Source organism: Gracilinanus agilis, chromosome 1, assembly GCF_016433145.1.
Source record: "Gracilinanus agilis isolate LMUSP501 chromosome 1, AgileGrace, whole genome shotgun sequence".
Classification (NCBI taxonomy): Eukaryota; Metazoa; Chordata; class Mammalia; order Didelphimorphia; family Didelphidae; genus Gracilinanus; species Gracilinanus agilis.
In genome coordinates this window covers 716,676,832-716,692,423 of record NC_058130.1, presented here as the reverse complement: position 1 = coordinate 716,692,423, position 15,592 = coordinate 716,676,832, and the positions used below count along the sequence as shown (strand labels likewise).

The 15,592-nt window shown below is 37.0% G+C and overlaps 1 protein-coding gene across 1 annotated transcript in view; it reads left to right on the top strand.

The window, feature by feature from the left end:
* The window catches only part of CHAF1A (chromatin assembly factor 1 subunit A), a 62,726-nt gene that overhangs the window by 4,707 nt on the left and 42,427 nt on the right, over positions 1–15,592 (top strand). The window contains exon 3 of the mRNA XM_044658495.1: positions 5,541–6,391. Coding sequence (XP_044514430.1) covers positions 5,541–6,391 — 851 coding nt within the window. The remainder of the gene's footprint in view (positions 1–5,540; positions 6,392–15,592) is intronic.

Genomic DNA, 15,592 nt, shown 5'->3' with positions numbered 1-15,592 from the left:
ACTGTGTATTGGTTCCAAGGCAGAAGAGTGGTAAGGGCTAGGCAATGGGGGTTAAGTGACTTGTCCAGGGTCACACAGCTGGGAAGTGTCTGAGGTCAGATTTGAACCTAGGACCTCTGGTCTCTAGGCCTGACCCTCAATCCACTGAGCTACCCAGCTGCCCCCTGACTCTTCATATCTTTAATATGAACTCACAATCCATAGAACTTTTAAGGTTTACAAAGTGTTTTCCTCATTACAACTCTGGGAGGTGAGTAGAAAAGACATGAAACTCAGGCTGAGAGGGATGAAGTAATTTTCCAAAGCTCATTTTACTAGGAATTAAGTAGANCGCGCCTGTGCCACCGCTGCCGGGGCGATGCTGGAGGAACCCGAGAACCCGGCGCTCGGCCTGAGGGGGGTGGTGACAGGTACGAGGGCGGCGGCGGAGGCGCCGCGCGGGCTGTGGGGGAGCGGCGAATGGGGAGCGGGGCGCGGGGCGAGAGCTCTACCCAGGGCCTTGGGGGGGAGGGGTCCGGGGCCGGAGAGAGATGGGGTCTGAAACTCTCCAGCGAGCACCCTTGGAGGCAGAGCTGGGAGCTTTAGGGACCTCTTGGGCCAATCCCCTCCTGGTTTACAAGTGGGGAAACTGAGTTTCAGAGAGCAGAAGCGGGAAAGGCAGGATGGCGATGATAGGAGTTGACACTTAGAACCTTAAAGTTTACGTACATTATTTATTCGCCATTGAGCCTCAGAACCACATTCTTGGCTGTTGTTACCTTCATTTTACAGATGAGACCACTGAGGCTTGGAGAGGCAGAATGACCTGTCCAGGGTCTCCCAGCTTGTGAGCGTCCGAATTGGGATTCCAACCCAGGTCTATTGACTCTAGGTTCAGCATCTGAGCCACACTGCTTCTAGGTCAGATCTGGAAGACCATTTAATCCAACAGTCTCAATTTACAAAGGCGTAAGCCGAGGTTCACTGAGTAAGATTCTTGGAAGGAACTTGAGAAATAAGCTAGTCCGATATCTTCATTCAAGAGGGGAAGAAATTGGACCAATTAGGTGAAGTTACTTATAGGATGAAGACAGGATATGAAGCAGGGATTTAGAGATCATTTAGCCCAGCAGTTATGAAAGTGTCTTCTGGGAATTCTTGAAAGGATCTGGATCCCCAGTACTCTTTCAGGGGGTCTGGGAGGTGAAAAACTGTTTTCATAATACTTATATTTTAATTTCCAAAATGGTAAATATTAATAGTTATAGCCCACATAAAAGCTCTACGGGTGGTCTTCAATGATTTTTAAGAGTGTAAAGTGGTCTTTAGACCATAAATTTTTTTTTAAATCCTTCTCTTTTGTCTTAGAATCCATACTGTGAATTGGTTCCAAGGCAGAGGAGTGGTAAGGGTTAGGCAGGGGGCCTTAAGTGGCTTGCCAGAGCCACACAGTTTAGAAGTATGAGGTCATATTTGAACTCAGGACCTCTTGTCTCTTAAGCTTTGCTCTCAATCCACTGAGCCGCCTACCTGCTTCCTTAGATAAAAAATATTGAGAACTGAAAATCTAGTCCAATAGCATTATTTTAATGAGGAGACAGATTCAGTAATATTGCATATCAGTTTTCCTCCTGGATTATAAACTCCTTGAGGACATGGTCTTTCTCTTGTCCAGGGCTTATCTGTATACATTTTTTGGGGAGAAGGTGGAAAGAAGTTGATTTCACCAACTGGCCATTCCCTTGTAACTTGTAGTCTTGGAGAGTGGCTTGGGGCACTCAAAGGTTCAGTGACTTGCCCAGAATAACATACCTGGTTTATGTTAAAAGCATCTCTTGAACCCACTTACCTGACTGCAAGGCTGGCCTAGTATTCACTGCTGCTCTATGAAGTAATAAATAGGTGGCAGTAAAGAATTCCTTGCTTCATTTACCTACTGTCTCCTGAGACAGCCAATATATAGCAATTCAGGTAAATTATTTCATTTGGGTCTCATAGCAACTCTGTGGGATAAATATTATCCCCATTTTATAGATGAGAGAATAGGCTTAGAAAAGTTACTGAAGCCTTATTTGAACCCAGTAGTCTTTGCCATTACATTTTTGATATTCAGTGGAATTGCTGACATTCTACAAAAGCCAACTGGTACAGTTCTTTGTCTGTTGTGAGTGTTGGGAAGGAAGACATGTTGAATGGTGAGATGCCTGAAAATTTCATATCTAGAGAAAAGCAGAAAAATTCTATTGATGGTGTTAGTATCATGCCAGATTGAGCCTCATTCATTATGCATTGATACCTTCTTCATTCCCTTCAGACACCCTGAAAGAGGAGGTTTGAAAGAGGATGTACCTTCTGTGGGTATCCTTTTATCACTTAGCCTTGGAAAAGGGGTTTTGTTTTGATTACATAGACAGCCATTTGGCTTGCTGAATATTGTAAAAGGCTCCATCTAATTTGTTGTTTTGTTTTGCTTTAGCAAGAGTGCATTTATTTTTCTGCTTTTGTGTTCAGAATGTAATGTCAGTTGTCCATTGACATTGTTCTGAAACTCCTTGGAAACCACATAACTTTATGCCTTTTAACAATAAAGAATAGATTTTAAAGATTTTGTCAGAGGAGACTGACAGTTCCGTTTGGAATGATTTATTTAGGGTTAACTTTGAGAATGAACATTTTTCTAGAGATTTTTCATATTTAGTTCAGTAGATTCCTTCATCAAAATCCTTTTTAGCAAGAAACTTAGCACAGAACAGATATCTGTTATTCTCATGGCATTCTGGGAAACGGGATGCCTTCTATTTTTCAGATGTGAGGGGTTGAGACTGAGGCTCAGGGAATTTTTTTTCCCCAGAAAAATTAAAGATTATATAACGTATATTTTCCCCCATTTTAGCTGTATCACATTGATGTACTACATTATCAAAATATTATAGAAGTCATCTTAAATATTCACATCTCCTTGTCTAATTCCTACCTGTTCTTCTAGGTGGAGTTCAAGTTCCACCCCTTCCCTGAAGTTTTCTTGAATTTACAATATGTACAATAACAATCTTACTTGCTCCTTTTTTTGAAGCACATTTTTCTGTACCACTAATTTGGTAATTATGTTTTGCCTTGAGGTCAGGAATTTAGAAAACTTTGTATCACTTGCAGTTGCACCATACCTTATTATATACATGAGATGCTTGGTAAATATTTGCTGATTAATTAAATGTTTATTCACTTATTTTTTGATTCCTTTATTTACAGCCATGGAGTGCAAAGACAGACCAGCTTTTCCAACCAAGAAATTAGTACAAGGTAAAGTATTAGGATGGCATGAGGAATCAAGTTTGAATCTTTTCCTGATTAATTATTACACTTTATTCCTCTCCATGGACTCCGTTAATCAGTTACCCCGGCCAGCTTCTTGTTCCTTGTTCATAATACTTTCATATTCTCATTCTTGCATGGAATACTTTTCCATCTCCTCTGTCTCTTAATCTTCCTGCCCTCCTCAGTTGCTAGAACCTTCCCATCTGCTCTGTATATTTGAATATTGTCTCCCTCATTAGAACATGAGCTTCTTGAGGGTAGGGATAGTACACTTGCCTTTCATACTAAGTACTTATTAATAAATGCCTATTGACTTAAGTACAAAACTTGGTTATTTTTTGAAGAATTTGAGTTGTCATGACTAAATTGTTTTGAGTATACCATATTTATTGAGAGACTGCATCTGTAGTGCACTAGAAAATGATTTCATAAAGATTGTTAGAAAAACCCAACATTTTAAGATGAAAATTATTCCAAAAATGTTTCCTGAAAATGTGAGATAAAATTAGATTGTGCTAGTTTTATCCTTATTTTTACAAAATGAGAAAACTGAAAATTGAGATTAAGTGATTTATCTCACCACAGTCAGAGCTAGTAAGTATCAAGGCTTGGGACTCTGATTATACCTTCTGAGTCCAGTACTGTCTCCCTTATATCTCACTCCTAGTTTCCATAGCAGCCAGATTATGTTCAAGGGCTTTCTTTAAAGAGTAAAATTTATGTGGTAAATGAATGTGGAATATGAAGATTATACTCTTACACATGTCTTCAACTATCTGGACAGTCTCAAAATTTTTTTGGAACTCTCCAATAATCTAGTTAAAGGGTTGTCAGCATTCTTTTTGACAAGCTTTGATGGTAAACTAGTATGAAAAAAATTATTGCTTTTTTCCCTTCACTTTCTCTTCCCCTTTCTTAAGCTTGATAAGGTCAGTAGTTTTAAAGGCTATAATACATACACACACACACACACACTTTAAACTCTTGCCTTCTGTCTTAGAATCCATACTAAGTAGAGTGGTAAAGGGTAGGCAATTGGGGTTAAGTGACTTGCCCAGAGTCACACAGTTAGGAAATGTCTGAGCCCAGGACTTCCCATCTCCAGATATAGCTCTCTATCCCCTGATAACCCTAGCTGTTCCAAGGCTGTAACATATTAAGTGATAGTAAAGTTAAATGCACACAGCTTGGCATTTTAAAACATTCATCATTTGACACCAACCTATCTTTTCAGACTTTCTTTTATAATCCTTCATATACTCTATGATCTCTCTTAGTTTATTTGCTGTGGCCTAGAATGCTAACTACCCTCACTTCTGTTTCCCCAAATCTTTAACTTCAGGATTCAATTTAGGTGCCGTCTTCTATAGGAAGGAAAGTCTTTGTTTATCCCCCCTGTTGTACTTTTCCTCTTTAGATCGCCTTGCATTCATTTCTCAGTTATATGCTCCCAATAGAACATAAGTATTTAACAGTGCCTGTTCTACTAGATATTTTGAGAAATGTTTGTTGAGTTGAGTCTTGCTTTTTTTTGACTCTTCATATCTTTTTTTTTAAAACTCTTACCTTCTACCTTAGAATCAATACTGTGTATTGGTTCCAAGGCAGAAGAGTGGTAAGGGCTAGGCAATGGGGGTTAAGTGACTTGTCCAGGGTCACACAGCTGGGAAGTGTCTGAGGTCAGATTTGAACCTAGGACCTCTGGTCTCTAGGCCTGACCCTCAATCCACTGAGCTACCCAGCTGCCCCCTGACTCTTCATATCTTTAATATGAACTCACAATCCATAGAACTTTTAAGGTTTACAAAGTGTTTTCCTCATTACAACTCTGGGAGGTGAGTAGAAAAGACATGAAACTCAGGCTGAGAGGGATGAAGTAATTTTCCAAAGCTCATTTTACTAGGAATTAAGTAGAAGTGTAATACTGATCTCCTGAATCCAGATCTGTGTTCTTACACACACAGCAAGATTGGCATAGAGATAAGAATGTTGAACTTATAATCAGAGTTAAATTTAAATTCCGCTTTAGAAACTGACTAGCTGTGGAACCCTGGGCACATCACTTAACCTCTTTCAGCCTCAGTTTCCTCATCTGTAAAAGAGAATAATAATGCCTGTTTCAAGAGTGTGATGTGGATCAAATGAAATAATATATGTAAATACTTTCAAAACTTTAAAAGGCTATATAAGTATTAGTTATTGTTATTACTTATTAAATGGTGGGAATTTTTTTTTTTCTGTTTCAGCGCGATTGCCTTTCAAGAGACTGATTCCTGTACCAAAGGAGAAAACTGATAGCCACTCAGATAGCAAGAAATCAGGCTCTCAGAGTGCTTCTATTGAAAGTAAAGTCTCTGATTTAGAAACCTCTTTGGAAAACTTGGAGACTGACTGTCAATTGAACTCTGGAACGGAGCTCACTTCAAAACTTGTGAATGGGAAGGGTCCATTAGATAACTTTTTAACAAGAAAGGTAAAAAACCAAATTGGTGAACCGTTGGTCATAATTGATTTGACAGAAGACTCTAATGACAGACTGGGCAGTCCTATGAAGCACAGTAAATTAAATTCTGAAGCATTTTCATCCAGAGAAACCATAAATGGGATCACAGAAAAAGATAAAATTCTGATTGGACCATCAAATGCCATTCAGAATCACAAGATGGAGGGATCAGAGGAGGCCAGTTCAGAAGATTCCTCTGCAACTCATCAAAATGATGGCTCAGGAATCTTGAAGGATGAAGACTCAAAGAAAGGCCCCTTAAAATCCTTCCCTGAGTTGATACGTCTTCAGAAAATGGACTCAGAAAATAAGCAGGACAGTTGGAGCAAAGTCAAGGGTATCCTATGTAGAGGGAAGGTGCCCGTAGTGGTCTTGCAGGATATCCTGGCTGTCAAATCACTTCCAGTGGCATCTTTGGATCAGAGCATTACCTCTGAGAACGAAGTCCAAGTGTTTTGCCCTGAGGATGACTCTGTACTTAGCCATTCCTCATTGAGCTCTCCCTCTTCCACTAGCTCACCTGAAGGACCATCTGTATCTGAGAAAAAGAGAGTCAATATTAGTCCTTTAACTTCCACCACACCTGTACATAAGGTAAGTCTCTTTCAGTATAGAAAAAAGCTTTTGAAAAAGCCAACATTATATTATAATGTGCTAATCATTGGCATTTAGGAGACTTTCTGCCATAAGTGCCTAATTTGCATATAGTTATTGTCAACTCAGTAGTGGATAATTTCAGTGAACAGGTACCAAATAAATCTAATTTCAGATACTGGCTTCAATCTGTTTCACCAGCATGGCAATTAAATAAAAATAATTCACTTCCTGCCCCTTTCCTTCACATGATCTTGCTCATGTGAGATTTGCTGATAGCAACTGAAATGACTAGAAGCTGTCAGAGATGTGGAGAAAGAATGCAAAATTTAGAGTGCCTTGTAAGCTTTATGAATTCTATAGCATCATCTTTAGTTATTTCAACCACTTTTTTTTTCATTGTTTACAGTTTTGTTTTGTGAATTTCTGTTTTTTATATTTATTTTTATTGTCATGCAAAACACATTTCCATATTGGTCACTATTACCAGAGCAAAATCATAAATAACCAAAACCCCAAAATGAAACCAAAAATATACTGATGTGAAAGATGACTCCAATAGTTCTTTCTGTGGAGATGGATAGCACTCCCTGTCATAAGTTTCAGGATCATTGTCCCAGATCATTGTATTGCCGAGAGGATCCTAGTTTTCACAGATAATCATTGCCCAATATTGCTGTTACCATGTACAATGTTCTCCCAGTTCTGCTTATTTCACTCTGCATCAGTTCATGCAGATCTCCCCAGCTTTTTCTGAAATCATTTTGCTTATTATTTCTTATAGCACAATAGTATTCCATCATCAACATGACCAAAATTTGTTCAGCCATTTCCCAATTGATGGACATCCCCTCAATTTCCAATTCTTTGCTACCACTAAAAGAGCTGCTATAAAATATTTTTGTACAAGTAGGTCCTTTCCCCTTTCAACCATTTTTTAATGTAATGATTTGTACCTCAAATTGGATATCCATATCATGATAATTGAAATAAATGAAAAAGTTTCTGTTGCTGAAACCTAGTTTTCAGTAGTTATGTTTTCTTACTACCCCTCCACTCCCAAATTATTACATTCTGTTGCCTTTTGTGCAACCTGTGTAGCTGTGGTTTCTTTTATCCCTTTTGTAGGGGCTTGGGAGTAAGGAAGGAGTACCTTTTTTCTTGCTTTAAAAAAATTTTTACTTTAAATTTAACCTTAAACTGTAGCAAAATCAAATTAAGCTTATAAATATTTACATTTAAATAACACAATGGATCTCAACACAAAATATCTATGCCTTTGTCATTTCCTCATTTGGAGTGCATTGTAGCTTTTTGGTCTGCTTATACCATAACTTTTAAATTTTTAGATTGTAATCTGTATTCTTTTTGATGCAGTATTAAGTAGTAGGAAGAACCTGTATTTGAATCTTAGTCCTGCCACCTACCTTTATGCCTTTGGGCATTTCAATTCCTTTCTCCCAGCCCTCTTTTCTTGTAAAATGAGAGATTTTGACTTGTTGACCTCAGAGGTTCCTTCTCCCTCTAAAATCCTATCCTTTAGTTCTTATTATTTCATAAATTTCATCTAGTTCTTGAGATTTCTATATATTCCTCATAGTTTTGGTTATAGTATTGTTAACAAACCACTTAGCAGGGACATCCTAGTTATATAACATTTACATATCCCTTTTTTGTATTTATAGATAATATTGCTTATAAATATATCTTTAAATGGATAGCTTTTTTTCTTTTGGATAATGATTTCAGGGCACTTCAAAGACTTCCTTTGACTAAAAAAATCTGATATTTTTCACATACTCCTTGATTTCTATCCCAAAAGGTAGAAAGTTTGCAATTAGACTGCCCTGTTTTTCTCCTAGTGTTGAGTTGTATCATTTTAAATTATTTTTGCCAACTTGATGAATGTGAAATAACACTTCAAAATTGTTTCTGAATCATAGAAGGTTAGAGCTAGATGAAATCTTAAAACTGGACATTTATGAATTACATCTGTGGCAGTAGTTTAAAAATGTTTTTTTTTTTAATTTAACTTGGATTTAACTTGGATTTCTTTTCATAATCAGATATGGACTATTCTTTTTCCTTCATTTTTTTCAAATGAATATTTCAATTTGTACTTCCAAGAATGACTTTCCTAAAATATTAATCAGGAATGGTAGGATGTTTCCTTTTGGGCAAATTGAGGATGCTTTATGTTTATGGCAAATGAATTTTAGGATTTTAATATAATTTTTAAAAATTAATGCTATAATTTAAATGTAAACATTTGCCCATAGAGGCTATACTTCTCAAGGGAGAAGGAGCCACCAGAGATCAATTTATTTAAGAAGAAGGGATAAAGGAACATTTTTAAAGTACTGCCACAGATGTAATTCATAAACGTCCCAGTGTTTTAAATTAAGTCTGCTGCCTGCCATCTTGTTTTGTAAAGCACATTGCTTCCATTTGTAGATTTATCAATTGCTTGAATTTTTTTCCTGGCTACTATGCAGAACTAATTTATCACATAATGCATTGCAGCCAGTCAGCATTGAAAAAAAGAAATACCTTTATCCAAATATTTTACTTTTGATTGCCATTTCCTCTCTTTATCTAAGATTCTTTTTGACACAGAGAATTTTTAAAATGCTATGGTTGATGCAGAGTAATGAAATAAACATTTAATTTTGTCAAATGCACAAATACTACATAAACATTCTCTATTTTATGAATGGATCATTATGGATTTAGAAACAAATATGCTATGTCTTATGTGGTTTAAGTGCTAAGGATGTAATTTCTCTTTCATTGAGCACATTTCGAAACGATTTCATTTTTGAATTGGGAATTTTTTGTGATGTTCTCGGAGAAAATTCTGCTAGTAATAAGTAATAGCATTTTGATGCTTCAATAGTCTCAATGCTTTCCACCATTGCAGATTGCTGTTAATTCAGATCTCATCCTGTGCTGTTCCTGACCATGACTTTAGTGAATTTTCCTTAAATATATCCAATTTCTAGAGATCTTTCTTTGGTCTTAATATATTTTGTGGATTGGGTTATCCACAAAATATATTATTTTGTTGCTATTTATTTAAAACAGTCCTCCCAAAATAATGAGCCTATTCTAACTTCTCTGGAGCCTGCTACAGAATACTGTCCTAGATACTAAAAAAGAACTTTGTTTAGAAGTTGGAAGTTTGGGAAAACACCCAAATTCTCACCTGAAAAATGTAAATAAAAAATAGTGAGAAAACCTCATTAACATTCCAGGCTTTGTCTTCCACTTGACAAATATGCATGCCCTACATGCCTGGGTGTCTTGATTATATCTCTCTTTGCAACAAATTTATATATGTAGTGATTCCCAACGGCGCTGCCCCCTCCCCCTCCCTTTTCCCTCTTGTCTTCAACTTGCCCATTTCCTTAAAAAAATAACAATAGTTAGGTTTTATTTTTTCCCCCTAGTTTGGATCTTTGGGGATAATAGTGAAAAATACAGTTCCATTAAAGCAGTTGAAATCCAGGGGAAACTTGTTTTGGCCACTTGACTTTATTATTGGAGGGTTGCTAAATAAAATGTGATTTGGTCTAATAGATGAAGCCTTATTCTCCCTTGTTTTGGCTTGTTATGAAGACTCAATTTGTAGTATGGTATCTTTAGTATTGGAGTAATCATAAATAAATTAATTCCCAAATCCTGACTCATTTTTGCAAGATGTGTCCCATTGTTCTCATTTTAGACCCTAGGTTCCTATAATTTCTTCTATTTTTTCCTCTTCCCCTCCTTTAAATTTCCTACCACTTTTTCCCCTTAAGTTATTCTTCAATGTTTACCCCAATTTTAGCAAACTACCTTCTGGCATTAAATACTCTGGTACTAACTAATTAAATTGAATTCCTTCCTCTAACACTTATATTTTCCCCTCCTTTTCAGGCCATCTGAAACAGACCCTTTTCTCTAACTTAATTATTTTTGTTTAGGAAACTACTATACTGCCAGTTAACCATGTTCCTAATCTTTAACTCTTTACTCTTACCCTATTTATCCAGTTACCAAATCTTGCTTTTCTGGCCTTCACATTTTTCCTGTCCTTGCTCTTTTCTCCAGTCATACAACTACCATCCTAATTTATTCCGGCCCTCTTCACATCTACTTGGACCAGTGCAGTGACCTAAATGGCCTTCTTGCTTCCATTCACTTCCATCCCAAAGCCACCCATTACCAAATTAATGCTCCATGAACACAGGTTTGACTGTGTTACTCCCATTCTGAAAAAGCTTTAGGGGCTGCCTATTATCTTAGGCATAAACTACAAACTCCTCTATTTGGCATTTGAAGCTTTTCACAATCTGCTTCTGGTCTATCTTTCCAGACTGATCCACACATTTACTCCCCCTCGTTCACTCTGTTCCAGCAAAACTGGCTTGCTTATCGACTCTTTACATGACACTCCATCTGCTGTCACCTCCATGGTTTTGCACAGGCTGCCCTCTCATGCTGGGAATACTCCTTGACTCTACTTCCTAGACTTCCTAGCTTTTTTCAAAGTGCTATATCTTCCAAAAGGCCTTTTCTTATTCCTCTTCTGTTGTTAATGCCTCAAGACATTCCCACCCTCACATCCCCAATGCTTGTACTCATTTCATATAGATTTTGTATATACTAGTCTGTTTACATCTTGTTTCTCACTAATAGAATGTAAGCCTCTTGAAGGCAAAGACCTTTTCTGATTGGTTAGTTTGTTTTGTCTTTTGTGTCCTTAGTACCTAGGTTAGTGTTTGAGGCATGGCATATAACTAGGTAGTACCCCAAAGCTTATTGAATTGAATTGAATTTTACTCCTAGGAACAGTATCTTGAATTAGCAATTGGTCATAGTTACCTTCCCAGAAGTAGGACTGTGCTTCTCATATGATTATCATGCTAGGTATGTTTAGGAGCTGGCTGTCTTACCCCATCAGTTCCCTCTTTCCTTTTCCCCTGATCTGGTGTTCTATTTCCTAATTTTTTGGCTGAAACCTATTGAAAGCTATAGTACCTTCTACCCATCTACCCTAGGGCACCCACTTATCCTGGGCACCACACATGGCAGTTATAATGGCCCAGCCTCTTTACTCTCAGGGTCCTACCTTAGTCTTGTGTCCCCTTTATAATCAACCCCCTCTAGCTGGAAATCATGCCTGCCTCAGACAGGTTCCTTCAGTATCTGAAGGTAGAGGAAAGATGGAACTACCCTTACCCCAATTTGCCCCTTTTATATATAGTTCTCCCCTATGCCTAAATCTCTGGCACCATTCTCTACCCAAGAATGACCAGTTCTGGTTGTCTGGCATTGTCCCTTTCTCAGTTCTGAGCTATTTCAGGTCCTGAATATGCCCTGAATAAATGTGCTTGTTTTACCTGCTGTTTACTTCCATAGTTCTTGAGGCTACTTATATAGAGTCACTTCCTAAGCATTTCATGGGAATTCCCTTGACATGCTCTACCTCTGGCACTGTATCAGGCTGCTATAAACTTATAAATCCTAAACAAGGGTCTAAAACTCCCAGCAGTCCCTCCCTAGCAAGATTAATCTTTGGGAACATAGAAAGCAAGGGCTGGGAGCATTCTGCCCTAAGGAGTGAGCCTCTATAGTTCCCTAACCAACACATGCACTGGGTAGATTGTTTGCCCTATCCAGTCATTTTGTTCCTCTCGCCCTGACCTTATAACAGAGCCAGTAGGGACAGCACAAAAGCATACTGTTTAAAATTTGCTGTTCTGTTGAGATATTGTTCTGTATAAATATATATTAAAATTAAATTGATCCCTTGAGGAATGAGTCATTCCATATAGCTGAGGGACGAATTTAATGTTAAAGCTATTTCTTTTGACAGTTTTGGATGTTAACATTTTCCAAAATGTATTGCATACTTCTCTGCCTTAAATTGTCCTAAATATATTCTAATATTTTTTGATAGTTCAATCACTTTGAACATTGATTATTTTTGTTGTTGTTTAGTCATTTCAGTGGTATCCTACTCTTTAGGGGTTTTCTTGGAAGAGATACTGGAATGGTTTGCCATTTCCTTTTCCAGCTCATTTTACAGATGAGGAACTGAGACTTAAATGATTTAAATAAACAGGATTAAATGATTTGCCTATGATTACACAGCTAGTAAGTGTTTGAGTGTTGGATTTTTATTCAGGTCTTCTTGACTTTAGGCCTGACACTATCCATTGTACCATCTTGTTGCCCATTAATAATTATATTCTTCTGTAATACAATAGAGCCATGATGTTAGAGCCTATTGATATTAAAGCAGGGGAATTTGTTCTTCTCCTACACAGCTGACCCCAGGCTGCCTTTCGCAGGTTTTCATGCTTTGTTCTTAGCTAGTTTTGTGTAGTCTCTTTTACTCTCGTTTGTTCTAATCTGTTCTGTGCCTTGTTAGAATTATTTGTAAAATAAAAACAAATTAGCTTTTTGGAATTTCTTGTAAAATAAAAATAGATTGTCTCTTTTAGGAGTGAAATATATCAACTTAACTATGAGTCTCTATAGCATAACTATGGATCTCTGTAGTCTTGCTTTTATACAACAAATCATTGAACTTTGTAGCAGTTTTGCAAAGCCCTATGTGTTAACATATCTGGTTTGATCTCACTAACCCTTTGGGATAAGCTCTACAGGTATTATTAATCTTTGTAATTTGGCTTCTGACTTCATCATGCAACTGAAACTGCTTTCTCCAAAGTTTCTCCAAAGTGATCTCTTAATTGACAAACCTGATTGTGTTTTCTCAGTCCTCATTCTTCTGGATCTCTTTGTAGTATTTGAAAACTGTTGAATACCATCTCCTTAATTATTATCTCTGGGCAAATGACTTGCAGATCTATTTTCCAACTCTAGTTTCCTGAACTGTAGTCCTGTATTACCAAATGCCTATGGACATTTCTATCAGTCTTCTCCTCTTTCCCCAACTCAACATGTTCAGAACAGAATTTGTCTTTCACCCCCAAAGCCATCCTTCTACTAAACTTCCGATGATGTTGAGGCACATCATTCCACCAGGTTCATAACCTTATTACTTGTGCTTGACTCCTCACTTTCCTTTACCTCATATCTAAATTGTCAAATGTTTGCCTTTTCTTTCTAATATTTCTTGAAACTGATAACTCCTTACTCTTCACATAACTAACATCTTAAAGCCATCATCACCTCTCACCTAAACTGCTAAAATAGTTTTCTAGTTGAACTCCCTTTCTCAAGATTTCTCCAGCCTATCATCCACACAGCTCTCAAAAGTGATTTTATTTTAAGTCCAGCTCTGATTATGTAATTCCCTTCCTCAGTAAATTTCTGTGGGGCTTAATAACCCTAATTCTATGTACTGTTAAAATAGTTAAAAATTAACTATATTTCATTATAATTGATTACTTTTTATTTTCTTTTATGCATTTAAAAATATTCTGAGAAAGATACGTATCAGTTTCACTAGGATTACCAAAGGAGTCCATGATTTAAAAAATAAAAAATGCTTAAAGAACCTGTCTGAGATGATCATCCTCAGCATTTCCCAAACTGATGGTGATGCCCTTGTTATCTTGGCTAAAATAGATTTAAAAAAAAAAGACTTTTTTATGTCATCTTGTTAAAAAGTATCTTTTATTTTTTAAAACTCTTACCTTCTGTCTTAGAATCAAATCTGTGTATAGGTCTTAAGGCAGAAGAGAAGTAAGGACTGGGCAATGGAAGTTAAGTGATAGCTAGGAAGTATCTGAGGCAAGATTTAAACTCAAGACTTCCTGTCTCTAGGCCTGGCTCTCAAATCTACTGAACCCATTTGGCTGCCCCACAAAAACTGTCTTGCTAAATTTTTCAACATCATGAACTTCAGTGGGTCTGTGTTGTGCATCCAGCTTCCTCATCTCTCTCCTGCCAGAATGGTCTTTGTATCAGGGACCTTGTGCTCTGATAAGTGAGCCTTCAGCTTATCTTGCTTGGAACCAGGCCTCCATTTCCAGACTATATTGCTGCTTGCATTAAATCTCCTTCCCATTTAATGTGTGGTCTTCCCCATTTGAATGTAAACTTGAGAGTAAAAAGTTTTACTCATATGTGTTTGTATTTTCATTGTTTAGCACAGTTCCTGGCTAAGTAAACCTTAAATGCTTTTCATTCATTCAACAGTATGGGTATGCATATAGATTGTAACCCAAACTTGATTTCTCCTCCTGTTGTGACTCTTTACTGATCTATAGTATAGAAGAAAAAATTAAGCAAATATTGCCATAATTCTTTGTAGAAAGGTCTATCCAAAGTGTTAAAGGCCGCCTTCTCTCTTTTAACATAATGTATGTCCAAGTTTTGTCCCAAAGTCAGATGTTGAAATACTTCCCTCCTATAGTGAGGTTCTAGACTGCATGTACTGCATTGATTTTGCTGTATTTCTTTGTTAGAAGGAGGTGTTCTTTAGTGAGGAGATTATATCAAGAAATGACTAATATAAAAAAGCAAAATAACAAGATATCAGTACAATTTATTTTTAAAAAAATATGTGGATACCAGTGCAGCATCTGTACATCTTTTATTTATCTTTGTCTTTTTCCTCTCAATCTGTAGCACATTGCCTGGCATGTGCTAAGGGCTTAATCAGTGCTGGTTGATTGATCTCTGGTTCTTGATAGATGGCCAGTTTACTTCCTTTTCTAGTGATACATATCCAGGGTGATAATCTTTCGGACAATTCATTATTGATAATATGCTGCAGACTACTTACATGAAGTATGCTTTTATCTGTTATCTTTTAGGTCACTTGCAGTTTTAAGGTTTGGACTTAGTAAGTTACAAGTTGATAGAGGACAATATTCATTTGAAATAAACTATACTAAATTCACTAATAAATGAATAGTAATGATCTGAAATTATTGGAAGCCAACATGGATCTTTTTTGTTTCAGGGGCACTGGGATTTGTGCCCAGAAAGAAGGAACATAAAGAAGTTTCCCAGCAAAACAACATCTTTAGTCCCAGAGATGATAATAATAATAATTTTTTATAGTTTTTTAAACTTAATAAAATGTTTTCCACAAGAGCACCGAGGTAGGTGATAAAAATAATATTACTGCCATTTTAGGGATAAGGAAACATGCTCAAAGAAAGTGTGACATGCGTATGGTCAGTTGGCTACTACACTTCAGAACTGGGATTCAAACCCTAGTCTCTGGATACTAAG